At 38.0% G+C, this 17,900-nt stretch overlaps 1 protein-coding gene across 2 annotated transcripts in view; it reads left to right on the top strand.

The window, feature by feature from the left end:
- The window catches only part of atg9a (ATG9 autophagy related 9 homolog A (S. cerevisiae)), a 73,075-nt gene that overhangs the window by 20,907 nt on the left and 34,268 nt on the right, over window positions 1-17,900 (top strand). For both annotated transcript variants that reach the window (XM_051931371.1, XM_051931372.1), the window contains exons 5-9: window positions 1,794-1,858; window positions 2,799-2,960; window positions 3,115-3,256; window positions 5,306-6,054; window positions 8,483-8,636. In XM_051931371.1, coding sequence (XP_051787331.1) covers window positions 1,794-1,858; window positions 2,799-2,960; window positions 3,115-3,256; window positions 5,306-6,054; window positions 8,483-8,636 — 1,272 coding nt within the window. The remainder of the gene's footprint in view (window positions 1-1,793; window positions 1,859-2,798; window positions 2,961-3,114; window positions 3,257-5,305; window positions 6,055-8,482; window positions 8,637-17,900) is intronic.

The raw sequence follows: 17,900 nt of genomic DNA, 5'->3' as shown, positions 1-17,900 counted from the left end.
ATGTGCCTCATTCGGGACTCCATGAGCAACTGCTCATTTGACACAAAGTCAAACCAATGGTACCCAAGGATTTTCCAGAGAGACACAGTACCAAAGGTGTCCACTCATTGTCTCAGGTCACAGGATAGCACGAGGACTCAAGACTTGGACCTTCGTCCTTTTGCATTGATATCGGGAGCACCAAGAGGTCATTAAAGGCCTAGATCTTGGTTTTTATCCAGGACACTCGCAAGCCCAGACACTCAGACTCCTCACTCAGTCTCTTGAGCGCCCCGATCAGAGCCTCCATTGACTCTGCGAAGATCACAACATCGTCAGCAAAGTCAAGATCCGTGAATCTTTCTTCACCAACAGATGCCCCACAGCCACTGGACCCCACGACCTTGCCCAACACCCAGTCCATACAAGCATTGAACACAGTAGGAGCAAGAACACACCCCTGACGAACCCCAGAATCAACTGGGAAAAACGCAGAGGTTCTGCCTCCACTCTGCACAGCACTCACAGTACCAGTGTACAGGCTGGTCATGATATCCAGCAACCTCAAGGGGATCCCATGAACCCTCAGGATGTTCCACAGGGCAGCTCAATCAGCTGAGTCGAATGCTTTACGAAAATCAACAAAGGCTGCAAAGAAACTCTGTCGATATTCACGTTATCGCTCCATGAGAAGTTCACCCCAGATACCACAGATCCCTGAAGCCTTTCCCCTCCTCGGCTGGTTCACCACCTGTGCAATCTCAGTGAGATTGGGTGGTTCACAGCTAATTGGAGGATCAGCCTCAAGAACCGTGAAATATAGGTCACAATCGTCAGTTAATAATAGCTTTAAAATGAGTACTAGATTTATATAAGTTTATTTATTTAAATACTCTCTTATTCTTATAAATATTCTCTTTAAAACAAATAGTACATAGACTATTTGAATGCTAATGTTTGATTTTGCTTCAGACTTCAATGCAACATGTTCAACATGAATGGCATTTTAAATATTTATAATATTCCCTGAGATAGTAATAAATGATGAATTGAACACCATTTTATATCAAACAGTAATGGATTAACAAAAAAAAAGTATTGATATGGAGTCTTATGTTAGGATTATTTTTTAATATGCTATCCCAATATGATTATGCACTAATTATGAGCCACAGTAGAAAGACTCCATGCTGAACATGAACATTGAATGGTTTATTAGGTATAATGTCACTTTTATAGTAGTTTTAAACCATGAAAACTAATTAAAGAGTTCTAGCAGGATGCATCTGCCAAAAAGCTTATGCGGTAAAAGTAAAGTTATAGTACAGCATATAAAACAATTTTATTTATTAATCTTCACCTGGATGTATGTTAATGTACACAATATTCTGCTGCTGCCTTAATGGGTAAATAGTTATTTGAGACAGTCAAGAAATTAAGGTAAGGGAAATAATGAATATTGGTATCAGAGTTGACAGTTGCAACCCAAAAAAGATCAGTTATCAGTGCTAATCTAGAATTGATGTATTGGTGCATCCTTGGCCTAAGAATTTGAAATTAAAGATTTAACTCTTACAATGTTATACATATTCAGTTGATCAGTAGTAGTAGTAGTGTTTTTTTTATGATGCGTAAAAACTGAATCTTTATGTTGATGTAAATGCACTGCCAAAAAATCACTTACTTTTTTAGGGAATTGATCACTTCAGACATATTTATGGAACTTTTCTGGATTGCCGTAAGACTGATTTTATTAGGATCAGTTAGAATGTCATTAGACAGCCTTTTTAAAAATTGCCTTAACTTTTATTCACGTCTACAATTTACACCAAAAGAATGGATTCACATGTATGTTGCTAGGAGAGATATTTGAACTTGTGTAAGTAATACTTTTCTTTACATATGTGTATATTTACCTGCATTATAATTATGAAGTTCAATAAGAAGAATGCCCCTGGCAAAAATAAGATATTCCCCTTCCTGAAAGTAGCAAGATGAGCAAATGAACAGAGCATGGATTTTTAGGAAATGCAAAACTTTACTTGTTACCCAAGGCTTACCTTTTTTATTTTGTATAGAAATCTGTATTTGACATGCCCTTTAGTAACATATAATTGTTTGAATTTATCAATAATTGCAAAAAAAATGTCAGATTGATACCTGGTTTGTTTGTTTGTTGAACTTTTGCAAATAGCAAATTCACCAGTCACTAAATATAATTTGTTATTGTGTGAATAACAGATGATTTAATCTAATTGATACCTTTTAGTCTTGTCGGAGTGTTTGGACTTTGTTCAGGAAAATTAAATTTCTTACTCTTTGCTACAACTTTAATTTTCAATTTTTGATTATGATAGCAATAATAAAATTAGAATGAACATTTGCAAAAGTTGTGGTTGAAATCGGTGTGTAACACCACCAAGATCAAATATTAAAAGTTTTATATCTATTGCATACATCATAATATTTGAAATCTTTTAATAAGAAGCAGAGAAAAAAAAATTGTAAAATGAATGATGTGGTAAAAGGGAAGGTAGATTGTTCTGTATTTTATATGGGAATGGCCAGTAGTCTTGGTTCTTGAAAATCAATATTAAACGTAAATCACTAAGATAATCATAAATATTAAACTATTATATCACTTTATAAAAATATGTATTTGGTTTTGCCTTACTTTTCTTTAGAAATTAATTAGTTCTGTGATTTTTGGTTAGAGTACTTTTTTTTTTTTTTTTACAGAATTTAAGCTCACCTGTAGGACACATACAGCCTTCTTTGAATTTCTGTTTTTAATTTAAATTTCCATGTCTCATTTCAAGGCAACTGGTGTTTGTGGTTGCATTTACTGTGTTCTTGGCCAACTGTGTGGACTACGATATTCTTTTTGCGAATAAGATGGTGAATCATACTCATCACTTACATGAATCAATTAAAGTGACTCTTCCAGATGCATTCCTGCCAGCTAATGTTTGCAGTGCCAGGTAATAAGTGTGAAAGGGTTGTCATAGATAATCCTTTTATATGTTTTGGTTCAGATAAACATTCAATTAGAAATGTTTATTGTAGTGACCTCCAGTTGAAAGTAAACATAAATAATAACTATGATTGTTCTCTGAATCCCATTTCTTGTTTCAGAATTCGCAATAATGTTGTTGTAATTTTCATTATGGTGATAGCTGGTGTGTTCTGGCTACATCGCTTAATCAAGTTCATTTACAACATTTGTTGCTATTGGGAGATCCGCTCATTCTACATCAATGCACTTAAGATATCCATGGTGAGTAACACGAGAAAAATTTTTCATTTAGTTTTAGGGGGTGTTTGAAAATGTATTATTCTGTAAAGATGAAATCTTAATTAAGTAATCCTGAGTGAGATTTTTGTTAAGTTGACCCTTCTGAGAACTTTATCTACATTTTAAAAAAAAAGAAAAGAAAAAAACTAGTAATAACTAATGTTTTAAGTTTTAGAATGAAATTTGATTAGTCAGAAAAATTTAGGGTTATTCTTCATGTGTTTATGGCAGAGGAAACCCGTGTGTGTGGTGTATTTTTTTTTTTTTTTTTTTTTTTATTTAACATTACTTTCAGTGCTGCTTCTTATAAGTTATAAACACTGGAAATTTATGCACCTTTAATGAACTGACATCAAGGTAAATTGTCTTGAGGGTGACATGAAAGGTTTCTGTTCTGGCCTGCAGGCTGCCCATCTCTAATGCATTATGGAGCTGGCAAATGACAACAATTTCTGGAATACTTAATACCACAAAGGTCTGACAACTGTTTGATTTCTGGCTGTGACACATCCACTTCAAGAGTGTGACCTTATTGAAATAGCACTGCTACCAAGTGTCACTATACAGTACAAATTAGAGAAGGAGAATGGAAAAGATTTTGTAATTGTTAATTTAAAGTGACTGCTACAGTTATTAAAAGCAATATGAATATTCTCAGCAGTAGTTCTATTGTATGATAAAGAACTGAGTCGTCCACCTTATTTTAAATGCACAATGGGCTCTCTAATGTTTAGTAGGTAGATTATTCCAGAGTTTCAGGCCCTAAAGCTAAGCGCTATGTCTCATACAGTAGTTTACTTGAAACTTTTTTTCATCTGTATCTTCAGATCATAACATATGCATTTTAGAAGAGGCATAATAAATTGTGTAAGATAGTAAGATAAGGAGGGCCAAGTCAAATAAGACTTTATATCTCAAAAGGAGGATTTCTTATAACAATATTTGCAGTCTTAAGTCGCTCGTTTGGTAAAGAAGTAAATCACAAGCAATTGTAGATGTGAGTCCTTTTTTGATCTAACCAGAAAATTCTCATATTTTTTTTTAATCTGTCGTGACTGCTTATATGACATTTTAAAGGCTCCACTCACACATTGCTTAGCATTTTTAGTTCAGTTTCTATGTGTTTGCTGTACCAAGCAATATTAAAGTTTATACTTGTATCTTTTTATCAATTACAACCAATACATTTTTTCAGGGAAGAAATGTCAGAGGTTAAACGAATGTAATTTCTGTATTGCATTTAAGAGGAAATCTTAGACTATTGAATGAAGCAGTTTTATACACAGGCAATTGTTTCTATAGGTCTGGGGCAGGAGTAGGCAATGTCAGGCCTGGAGAGCCACAGTATGTCTGCAGGTTTTTGTTCCAACTCAGTTTCTTAATAAGAAGTCAATTATTGCTGATGAAGAAGCATTTACTGCTCAAGTGACATTTTAATGCTTCATTTTAGTGTTCTTGCTTGTTAAGGTTCCCTACCCGTAATTACTTATTTCAACCTTAAACCGCTCATTCAATGTTTTAATGGCTCCTTATTAGCAATAAGATGTAAATGACAAAGCAGCCAACAGTTCTCCATCCTTTTTTTCCATTTACATGTGTGTGTGTTCATCATGCACTGTTTGATTAAATAAAACACTTAATCTTCAGTCTGTTACATTTTTCTATTATCTGTTTTAGGCTTCATTTGGAGGATATCCTTGGAAAGGAAAAAAAAATCAATGATATAAGAACCTAACCTTACAGACTAACAAGCCATAAATTTAAATAAGGTCTGAGATTGGCAAGGATTGGTTTCTAATTAAGCAATTGGGTTGGGATGAAAACCTGTAGCCACTGCCACCCTCCAGGACTGACACTGCCCACCCCTGGTCTAGGGAGTGGGGTGAGTGTGGGAAAATTATAATAGAACAAACTTAATTTTACATTTTTAAACCATTACCTAATTTCACAAATGATAAGTCTCAAGCAGTTTGTATTTCTACACCTACATGGGTAATTGAATTCTACTAATTATATAATTTTGTTTTGCAGGCAGATCTACCTTACTTCACTTGGCAAGAGGTTCAGGCTCGCATCATTGAAATCCAGAAGGAACATCAAATGTGTATTCACAAGAAGGAACTGACAGAACTGGACATTTACCACCGAATCCTGCGTTTCAAGAATTACATGGTTGCAATGGTGAACAAGTCACTGTTGCCCATCCGCTATCGGCTTCCTATGTTAGGTGACGTTATTTTCTATACACGTGGACTTAAGTATAATTTTGAACTAATCTTTTTCTGGGGGCCAGGCTCCCTGTTTGAGAATGAATGGAGTCTGAAACCTGAATATAAGAGGGGAGGCAATCGTCTGGAACTAGCTGATAAACTGAGTGCCCGTATCCTATGGATTGGCATTGCCAACTTTCTTCTCTGCCCAATAATCCTTATTTGGCAAATCCTGTATGCTTTTTTTAGCTACACTGAAGTGATCAAACGTGAACCAGGCAGTCTGGGAGCCCGTTGTTGGTCCCTTTATGGACGCTGCTATCTGCGCCATTTTAATGAATTAGATCATGAACTTATGTCTCGCCTCAGCAAAGGATATAAAGCCTCCTCCAAGTACATGAATTGCTTTATGTCTCCTCTGCTGACTGTTGTAGCCAAGAATGTAGCCTTCTTTGCAGGTTCTATCTTGGCAGTGCTTATATCACTGACAATATATGATGAGGATGTCCTGGCTGTTGAACATGTTCTAACCACTATTACCTTGCTGGGAGTATGTATCACCATCTGCAGGTGAGTGTGTGAGTAATATCTAAAATAATATTTTAAATTTATTGCTTGTACTAAGTGTCATTTAATATACATTATGAAGTCTCTTCAGAAAAAAATTACCAATTACAGTAAAATGCAAACATTATTTACTGTCAGATCCTCAAAGGAGAAGCATGTATTTGTAGACTTACATTAAGTGGAATTTTTCAAATTCTTGCTGGAATTGCTCATTTTTTCTAGGAGCAGTGTTGTAGAGCGCAAGTTCCAAGAGGGTATCCGTAGCGGAAATTGAGATGCAAGTTATTAGGCTGTCTTCAATTGTTTTTCTTTTTGGGAAAAAAAGCCATGTTTTGTATTATTTGTCTTTGAAACGTAAACCAGAATAACTCAAACAATCCTATACAACTAATATTTACTCCTAATTACTGACTGTGTTGCTGAAATACAACTGTCAAGAAAATGTAATTCCTGTTAAGTTAAATGATTTTCTTTATGTAGCACTTGATGATAATGTGCTGTTCAGTATGTTTTAAAGAAGGAGGAAGTACATAGTGACTAGGTTACAAAAGATGAAATGACCTTCAATAGCTCAGTCAGATCTCTGACCTTTAGGTCTCCAAATTTTCATGTCTTGGCAATGTTTCCCAAGGAGTGTAGCCATTTGATAAATTGTAAATGAACATCACTTGGAACAGTAGATGTGCTAATTTAGCATGTTGTACCACGTACAGTGCCTTACGAAAGTATTCATCCCCCTCTGTTTGTACTGTTTTGTTACATTACAACATGGAATTAAAATGGATTTTTGGGGGGTTAGCATCATTTGATTTACACAATATACCTACCACTTTCAAGGTGTGAAATATTTTTTTTGTGACACAAAATAATAATAAGAATTCTTTACATTTATATAGCATTCTTCTAACTACTTAAAGCAATCACCACACAGGGATTACCAATAAGAAAAAAGAAAAAAAAACAAGTCATGGGTGTGCATAGGTATTCACCCCCCAAAGTCAATGTTTTGTAGAGCCGCCTTTTGTAGTAGTTACAGCTGCAAGTTTCTTGGGGAATGTCTCTATTAGCTTAGTACATCTAGCCACAGGGATGTTAACCCATTCCTCAAGAGAAAACTGCTCCAACTCCTTCAAGTTAGATGGATTGTGTTGGTATGCAGCAATCTTAAGACATGTCACAGTTTCTGAATTGGATTGACATCTAGGCTTCGACTAGGCCATGTTAAGACAATTAAATGGTTCCTTTTAAACCACTCTAGTATAGCTTTAGTAATATGTTTGGGGGTCATTGTCTTGCTGGAAGATGATCCTTCGTCCCAGTCTCAAGTCTCTGACAGACTGAAACAGGTTTTCTTCAAAAATTGCCGTACATTTTAGTGCCATCCATCTTTCCTTCAATTATGACTAGTTTCCTGTCCCTGCCAATGAAAACCTCCCCAACAGCATGATGCTGCCACTACAGTGCTTCACTGTATAGATTTTGACCATACTCCACATCTTCAGTTGAGTTGGTTATTAATATTAAGACATTCCCTAAACCCCTGCTTGATAATATTATTGTTTGGTTTGGGTGTTTTTAAAATTTCTGCGGGTCTTTATTTGTATCATTCTTACAAACATCCTTTTGGTTTATCTTGGTAAGTTGCTTTGGTTTCTTTAGTAGAGTTCTTCATCTTCTGCAGAAGTTTTCTCTCGTTTCTGCTGGACCCATATTTAAATAGAAATTTTATTTTTGGGTAAATTTTGATCTTTTTTTTTTTTTTTTTCAAGTGAACACACCTTTGCCAGAACATACCTAAAGAATGCTGCAGGTCATCTAATAAGATGGCTGCTTACAACATTTGAAAGTTTTTCTTGTGCAACAGACCAGTTTTTAACTTCCTCCTTTTTAGATTTTTTTTCCAGCCATGGCTGTTAGATAAGCTGCATCGGATTCAGCGGGTTAGAAAATGGATCTATATTGTAATTTGGCAGGCTCAAACCAAGCAAGGTTGATTTCTCTGTAGACTTACAGCTGTAGGGCAACCACATTTTAATAAACTTATTAAACATTGTCTAGTGCGTCTTGCACCAATGTTTAGTGCTATTAGCCAGTGTTAGCCATTTAAGGAAAATAATTTGGCGGCAAGGTGTCAGACATAATTAAGAGTATTCTCCATTGCTTTAATAGGTGCATTCTGAGGGTAACGAGTAATGAGTACTTTATTTTCTACTTCTTTAATTCGTGCTGTTTGATTTTTTTTTTTTTTTTTCCTCCTCAGGAAGAATACTAAGAGCTTTATTTCTTTTTTCAGATTATTTCACTTACACATTCCTCTCAGTTTTTGCATAGATTATGTTTTGATCTAAAATATGCATATGTACGTTTATGATAGTGTTACTAAATGCAGTATTTCAACACAGTGTGCTTCTTATTGTGTCATTTCTTTTAGATCTTTTATCCCAGACAAGCATATGGTATTCTGTCCAGAACAGCTTTTAAAGGTCATTTTGGCTCATATCCACTACATGCCTGATCACTGGCAGGGGAATGCCCATCGCTATGAGACAAGAGATGAATTTTCACAGCTTTTCCAATACAAAGCGGTACGTAATTCAGAAATTTGCTTGCTTTAAATGCCTTTCCAACAATAACCAGATATTTTAATTTTCATAGAGTTTACTTATCTTTTAAAATGCAAAAGCAGCATTCAGTAAAGAACACACAAGCTCTAAATCTTTTAGTAAAATGCAGAACATCCTATTGAACACGGTCACCATCTGTATCATTTATTTTTTCAGTTGCGTTCTTAAAGGTCCTTAAATATATGATTATTTTTTTATGTTTTAGATATATTTGTGGCATAGTAATAGAGAATCTACTTGGAGGTAGCCTTTGAGACTGGAGAACAGGTTGGAGATCAGGGGCCTCATGTATAAAAGGTGCGCACGCACAGAAATGTTGCGTACGAACATTTCCACGCTCAAATCGTGATGTATAAAACCTAAACTTGGTGTAAAGCCACGCACATTTCCACGGTACCTCATACCCTGGCGAATGCAATTTCTCCGCTCAGTTTTGCAGACTGGCGGCACCCGGCGTCAAAGCAGTGCTACTGTTCCTGTGTGGTCACCCTTTCTTTCTTAGACCCACATTCCTGATGCGGCTTTATAAATACACTGAAATTAACTGCATATTGTTTGTTAGTGTAATGCATCTGTTTGTAATTAACCTGCAGCAATATAATGGTCCAGGGAATAGCCATAGTATTCCAAATACCATAACTGCTTTAGCGTTGTTACGCACACTGCATCTTCTTCTTCTTTCAGCTGCTCCCGTTAAGGGTTGCCACAGCGGATCATCTTTTTCCATATTACTCTCACTGCACCACTCGGAGTATTTATATCACTGTATCTGAGTGGGGAATCACAGCAGCAGCTGATCGGAAAGAGAATTATCGGTATACAGTTTCAAGCACACGCTGCCTCAGAAACCCGGCAAAACGCGTCAAAGCCTTTCCTGTTCGGACCTCGCGTTTCAGAAACTGTTTCATCTCAAGAATTATAAACGCACTCAATCAGTCCATCAAGTGCTCCTTGTAGAACTGTTTGTACTTATAAGTACAATTACCCCACTGTAAACTTGCACTACAGTTATAATATTGCACAACCTGCGCCATTTTATAAAGCGCGCATGATGACGATATAATTTTTAAGATGAAATGCAGCAAAATATGTTGCTTATAGTATACAGATAAAACTTTAACTTTATTTAAATAATCTGTATTGTTAATAATTAAACATGTGAGGACACGGTGCCGCAGCGCTAGCTAGTTCACGGATAGCTCCTGCCTTGCGCTGTATTATTGCTGGTACTGACGCGACACTTGAAGGATAGATGGACAGAATAATTAAACATTACGAAGATATTTCGATGTTCCTTAAAAGTTTTGAAGACTCGGCGTTCTAAGCTTACAGATGGCTTAACGTCTATTGCAGAGCTGATTGTGTGGTGATTGGGTATTTGGAGAAAGAAAAGTAAGGACAGGAATTGGAGGTTAGTACGTTTGAAAGAGACAGTACTTCTGTAATAAATTATTTCATCGAAGGTCGCACATGAGTGAGATATGAACAATCACTGCGCCACCGTGTTCCTATGTTTAATAACATGCTTCTGCAGTGGGTTGGCACCCTGCCCGGGATTGGTTCCTGCCTTGTGCCCTGTGTTGGCAGGGATTGACTCCAGCAGACCCCCGTAACCCTGTGTTTGAATTCAGCGGGTTGGAAAATGGATGGATGGAATAACATGCTTTCATTCCTATCATCATGAAAAAGATATCACGTATACATCTCAGTATTTTAATTATTCAGAGAGCTGTAATATCACGAATGCAATGGATTCTGTGTCCTGTCGGAGAAAGAAAAAGAACGGAAGCACGTAGTGATTCACACACACAGAGCACATAGAAGATCAAACACAGAACAAAGCATTTAACATGCTACTTGAGTAACTAGTAAAATAAACAATTTTAAGATGAAGTTTATGATGTTCTACTTTAATGACAAAATAAACTACGTGATTAAAATGGAAATTTCGAGATTAAAGTTGACATTTCGTGCTTTTTTTCCCCCACTGTGTGCCTATTTTTTTTTTCTGTACCCTAATAAGCTTTCATATAACACTCAGACGGTCCGCTACGACTCGCCTTTTCACGCCGACTTTGATATGTGACAACTTCATTTTTATTTCGGGCACTGTGCGACTTTGTGAACTTGAGCTTTCGAGTTTCTCCGACACTATGTCACTCTATCAACTTTCTTTTGTTGATTATACCACTGTTTAAACCAACAAATAGTACGTTTTTCCTTTGCCTCCACTTGGTATTCGCTGAAATTTTTATATTTTCCCCTGTGCTTTTCCCATTGTCTTTTCACAGAAGGCTATTTATATTGATTTGCATATTCAAAGAGGCATAATTCTGGGAGGAGTTGGGGTGGGACAGAAGGCGCGTGCATGTGTGTTACTTTTCACACTGATCGGGATTTATGTAGTGGAAGAACGTGAAAGTTTGCGTGCGCACAGATTCCTGCATCTGGATTTTTCTGTGCATATGCACATTCCCGCTTTTGTGCTTACGCCATGTTATAGTGTGAGATCTACGCACGGCGTTCTACATGAGGCCCCAGGTGTGGAGAATAGTTTGTGACTTCACTTTGAATCAAAGCATTGTGAGTGAGGGGACTGTCATATAGCAGAAAGGGAATGGTTGACTGCATTCCTTGCATCTTGACTTCTGCAAGTACCAAAGCAAGCCAGCATGATATCGAGCAGCTCTCAGAAAACTTTGAAGTACATAATCCCTACGGATAAAAAAAAAAAAAAAAATTGTGTGCATGACATTCATGTTGCTTGCTTAAGACTTCTTAAATCTCACCAAGTACAGATTCAGTATGAGATCTTCCTTAAAACAGTGGAAGGAGGTGATGCTTCATTTCAGGATTTGCCATTCTGGGCAACGTGTACAGACCTTGGTCATGTTTAATTGTTTATAAAGAATGGATTTAACTTATCCATAGCTAACTGTCTCACACACACTGTCACTCTTACACTATCCATCATGATTCAGTGTACAGTGGAAACCTTTTCATCTGTTGTTGATGTAGAAGACCAGCTTAAACCTTGGGTCATCTTTGAGAGACATCCTGTCACAACAGAATTCTGAAACCCATCTCTTGACTTTGGGATATCAAGGGGACCGGTCTTAGTACACACTGACTAGGTAAAAATTAATTTCAAAATTTTTATTGTTCTTTAGTGTTAATTTCTTGATAGCACGACACATAATTTTTGTGGTTTTTGGAATACAGGTTGCTCTAGTTCAGATTCAAGGAACCACAAATGGTAGAAAAATACAGTTGACATATTTTACTACCCAGGAGCTAATCTTTGTCCATGTACAAAATCAGCAGTACAGTACAGAATACCCATTTCAGGTTCAGGCTCAAAACTTTTTGATCAGCACTTGTATTTATGATTATACCACAACCAAATAATGAAATCCGACAAATTGGTTAATTTATTTATTTCTGATGCCAGAAGAATATTCCACAAATAGATTAGTTGCTTTTAGAGAACAAGTGAATAATCTTTTTGTTTTTTAATATCTTTCAAATGAAGAAATTGAGTAGCCATGACTTTCTGAAGTACAAAATGGCAAAGTCAAGAATGTTGAAGTTTAAGAAAGTAAGCAGAACTTCATGGATGACTCACCCAGCTTACATTTTTGGTAGAATGGCATGAGGCCATCATTCACTTCCATTTTAACTCCATGTTGTTTTGAATTTTATTATACAAATGACTACTAAGCAACACATACACACTACCAGTCAAATGTTTGTACACACCTTTAAATGCTCATATTATATAATTGGTGGTGTTTATTTAACACTAGAATTGCCAAAGCCTACGAAAAAACTTGTAAATCCAGCACACCTTAAATACCTTCACACCTCTCCGTCAGCATCTTTGGTCTTGTTAATGTGCCCATCGAGACAAGCAGCAAGCCGCCTACTATTCCATCCATCCACCTCCGCAGAACATGCACAAAGTTCTCCCAGTTCCAGCCTTGATTATCCGGAAGTGAAGTGCTGGAGTTTTAGAATGGAAATAGATCGTTATTTGGAACACATGCATTTCATGTGTGTTCCGTTTCTACAATAATTTGTGTAAACACATTGTTAAAACAAACGTTTGTCTACATTTTGTCATTTATTACTAAAATATGAAAAACTATTGTGGCAAAGGCGCTATATAGGCATCAACCTGACACAGACTGACAGCAGAGGCACATATAAAATTAACCAAAAAGATTTATTTTTTTTCAGCTGAGGTCCACTTCCCCGTGTCCCTCGGCCCTAACACAGTCCCAAAACACCCCACAATAAAGCAAAACACCACCACAAAACACTTGTTTCTTCTCTACTCCTCCAAGGCAACATCATCCTCCTCCCAACTCTGCCGCTTGAGTGGTGGCTGCTGGCCCCTTTTATAGACCACCCAGAAGTGCTCCAGGTGGTTGACTGCCGAGTTCCGGCTACACTTCGGGTGTGGTGAATACACTGCCCATAAGGGCTCAGGAGTCCCAGCTGCAGCACCCCCCTAGCAGCGTCTGCGGGACCCAACTCCAATTCCCATGGAGCCCTGCGGGAAACTGAGGAACCGCTCCAACCCGGGGGGGCTGCCATCTAGCGTCCAGGGGGAGCATATAGCGAAGGGGCGTCCCGGCCGGGCATGGACCCTGGCCGTCCGCCACACTATATAATGTGTGAAGCCTTAAGTCCAAAGATCAAATAACACTTTCACAAAAGGTTCAAGGACGATACAGCAGTTTTCATGGCGAGCGGTAAGAATTGCTGATTTGTAATCGAGAGGCCGCCGGTTTGATCCTAACTGCCACGTATATTTACTGTTTTGAGTAGTGAGCTGCTCTTATTTTTAATATTATACAATAAACACATACATTTGATTTGCGTCTGTATGAAACCGGGAGTAACTATAGATGTGAGTGGTGTTTTGAGACAATGGAATTCTCTGATCTGGATGAATAAAAGGTGACCCACAAACGCTGGTGAATCTGCCTTACTCCTATCTCATTGTCACTTGATTTTTTTTTTTCTTCAGTTTTATTGAGTGTTCCTGCTTACGCTGAATTAGTATGCACCTTATGGTCCATGATGTCAAAGCCGCAATGAAAAAAACAGACATCGGTATATATGGTATTTGGAATTATTAATTGTATGACCTGTATACTACATTTCGGAAAACATTGTGGTACGGATGGAACATTATTCATATTATTGATATTCATTCGCATACCATCTTGCGGTTGTAATCTGTGACCGCGTGTTTTTTTTTTTGTTTGTTTTGGTTTTTTTTTTTTCTTTTTTCCCAATCTTCCCCAAACTCCACATTTTGATGCAAGGTGCCTTTTCTTTTGTACTCCAGGACATGCAGAGGAAAGAATAATAGAGAGGTCAGTTCCGCTCTATATGCAATCATCAAATTCAAATGTTAACAGTTCCCACACACCCAAGGACCGTCCTTTCTACATTTACGACTTGTGTACCTGTTGCACACTTCTCTCTATTCTGTGGTTCCTATTACATTGAAGGGGTGCCTGACGCTCACTCAGTTTGCTTTCCTGGGGGAAACAGCTGTCTTGGAACAGAAGCTTGTTGATGTTGCATCCTCCTTTTCTTTTTCTATCGCCTTTTCTTGTAAGAAGTGACGACAAAGTTCCTCTGCAAGATGAGCCATGAACACTCTTTTTTCAGTGGACTCCGTACATGCCTTGCACAGTACATGTGCGTTGATCGCTGCCAGGTCAAGCTTGTTCTAGCACAAGCAACCGGCCACTTGTGTGCTCCTGCTCACATTGAATAAGCTCACACCTTCTGGTGCAAGATGTCAACCCAGCACCGTGGGGAAAAAAGAAAGAGACTGTGCCTCTTTGACATCATGGACCATAAAGTGCATAGTAATTCAGCGTAACCAGGAACACTTAATGAAACTGAATAAAAGCGTTCGTGTGTCAGCTTTTATCCATCCAGATAAGAGAATTTCCAGTTCCATTGTCTCAAAACACCACTCACATCTACAGTTGTTTGCAGTTTCAAATAAAAACTAACAGCATCAGATCCGGGGGGGTTGGGGGGGCAGTAGTACGTACAGTAATCCCTCCTCCATCGCGGGGGTTGCGTTCCAGACCCCCCCGCGAAGTAGAAACCATATGTTTATATGGTTATTTTTATATTGTCATGCTTGCGTCACAGATTTGCGCAGAAACACAGGAGGATGTAGAGAGACAGGAACGTTATTCAAACACTGCAAACAAACATTTTGTCTCTTTTTCAAAAGTTTAAACTGTGCTCCATAACGAGACAGAGATGACAGTTCCGTCTCACAATTAAAAGAATGCAAACATATCTTCCTCTTCAAAGGAGTGCGCGTCAGGAGCAGAGACTGTCATAAAGACAGAGGAAAGCAAACAAATCAATAGGGCTGTTTGGCTTTTAACTATACGAAGCACAGCGGCACAAAGCTGTTGAAGGCAGCAGCTCACACCCCCTCCGTCAGGAGCAGAGAAAGGGAGAGAGAGAGAGAGAGAGACAGAGAAAAACAAACAGTCAAAAATCAATACGTGCCCTTCGAGCTTTTAAGAGAGCAAAGCACCGTGCAGCATGTCACTTCACGAAGCAGCTGCACAGAAGGTAGCAACGTGAAGATAATCTTCCAGCATTTTTAGACGAGCGTCCATATCGTCTAGGTGTGCGAACAGCCCCCCTGCTCAATCCCCCTACGTCAGGATCAGAGAAAGTCAGCGCAAGAGAGAGAGAGAGAAAAGTAAGTTGGGTAGCTTCTCAGCCATCTGCCAATAGCGTCCCTTGTATGAAATCAACTGGGCAAACCAACTGAGGAAGCATGTACCAGAAATTAAAAGACCCATTGTCCGCAGAAATCCGCGAACCAGCAAAAAATCCGCGATATATATTTAAATATGCTTACATATAAAATCCGCGATAGAGTGAAGCTGCGAAAGGCGAAGCGCGATATAGCGAGGGATTACTGTACTGTGATTGTGACTGAGAGAATAAAAATGGAAAAAAAAATGCAAACTTTTACAAGTACTATAAATTTACAGTGGCTGACACGCAAATCAAATTTATGTGTTTATTGTATAATATTAACAATAAAAGCAGCTCACTACTCAAAACGTTAAATATGCGAGGCAGTCAGGATCGAACCGGGGGACTCTTGATTACAAGTCAGAAATTGTTACTGCTGCGCCACGGAAACTGTTGTTTAATCCTTGAACCTTTTGTGAAAGTGTTTATTTGATCTTTGGACTTCAGGCTTCACACATTATATAGTTTATGTCTACATTTTGTCATTTATTACTAAAATATGAAAAATGTTTCTGTTTTAATGATGTGTTTACACAGATTATTGTAGAAACAGAACACACATGAAATGCATGTTTGCCAAATAACGATCTATTATTTCCCCTCTAAAACTCCAGCACTTCACTCCCAGATAATCAAGGAATGAGCTGGGAGAACTTTGTGCACGTTCTGCGGCGGTGGGGGGATGGAATAGTAGGCTGCTTGTCTTGATCGGCACATTAACAAGACAAAAGACGCTGACGGAGAGGTGCGAAGGGATTTAAGGTGGGACGGATTTACGAGTTTTTTCGTAGGCTTTGGTAATTTTAGTGTTAATAAAGAAACCTAAGAAGAACTTGTAAGGCATTTGTTTAGTCAAAATACAGACTGTTATGTCCTTATCCTGTTACGCAGTTGTGCATTTGGGCCTTTCCCACTCTGTGTCTCTCTCTCTCTTTCTTTAAAATAGTTGTTAAATCCAGTTTGCCCTCTTCTCTCAAGACAGTGTGGAAGAAAAATTTAACTCGGAGGAAGACCGGACAAGTTCAAGCAATTAGATTTCTATCCACTCATAAATTAGTATGTGGATTCTACATTACAAGGCAGAAGAGCAAAATTACATTTTTTTCCTATTGGCTTTTTATACTTTCTTCTTCCTCCCACTTCCCCTAATTTCAAAATAAACCTAATATTGTTTACTTAAGCATTTTATTTAAGTACGCTAATGGGCCATCTGTTCTTATTTTTTTCACTTGTCTGAAAGAAGATGATAGACCCTAAAGAAGGAAAGGTCAGCTCTCTTGTGTCAAATAGACACGTTCTTAAGAAACTGGAAATCTTCTTAGGTCAGCTTACTGGACCCTGTCTTATGACAGACACCTGTATGAATAACTTGCCGTTACAGCAAAACGGCTTTGTCAGCTGTTAACCCTTAGTAGCTTGCAAGCAGTTAATTTTTCTTTCACAACAGTAATAGCCAAGAAACTAAAAATTTTGTACAACGATGTCTATCTGTTGCAAGGAATAGTCTTCATTTTGCAAAAAACAATAGACTAATGTGTTTCTTGAGAAAGCAGTTTCATTTTGGCAGAGGTGTTATTGCAATTAGACAAGTTTCTGTAATAACCATCTAACAGGTAAATGTGACTAATTAAGGATAAGCTTATTTCTCACAACAGACTAATGAGAGTAGATTTTCATGTCTGAGTTGTATCAGAATTTTTTACAGTGAGTATCCAGGTGGACTAATGAGTTATACCCCTTCTCTAAAAACCCCTTCTCTAAAAATTCAGGATACAGTGATCCCTCGCTACATCGCGCTTCGCCTTTCGCGGCTTCACTCCATCGCGGATTTTATATGTAAGCATATTTAAATATATATTGCGGATTTTTTGCTGCTTCGCGGGTTTCTGCGGACAATGGGTCTTTTAATTTCTGGTACATGCTTCCTCAGTTGGTTTGCCCAGTTGATTTCATACAAGGAACGCTATTGGCAGATGGCTGAGAAGCTACCCAACTTACTTTCTCTCTCTCTCTCTCTCTCTCTCTCTTGCGCTGACGTAGGGGGGTGTGAGCAGGGGTACTGTGTGCAGCTGCTTCCTGAAGGACATGCTGCACAGTGCTTCGCATACTTAAAAGCTCAAAGGGCACGTATTGATTTTTGACTTTGTTTTTCTGTGGCTCTCTCTCTGTCTCTTCCTGCTCCTGACAGAGGGGGTGTGAGCTGCCGCCTTCAACAGCTTTGTACCAGCGGTGCTTCGCATACTTAAAAGCCAAAAAGCCCTATTGATTTTTTTTTTGACTGCTTGCTTTGCACTCCTTTGAAAAGGAAGATATGTTTGCATTCTTTTAATTGTGAGACAGAACTGTCATCTCTGTCTTGTCATGGAGCACAGTTTAAACTTTTGAAAAAGAGACAAATGTTTGTTT

This window comes from Erpetoichthys calabaricus, chromosome 8 (genome assembly GCF_900747795.2).
Source record: "Erpetoichthys calabaricus chromosome 8, fErpCal1.3, whole genome shotgun sequence".
NCBI lineage: Eukaryota > Metazoa > Chordata > Cladistia > Polypteriformes > Polypteridae > Erpetoichthys > Erpetoichthys calabaricus.
The sequence above is the reverse complement of the archived record's forward strand: the minus strand, read 5'-3'. Positions and strand labels throughout refer to the sequence as shown.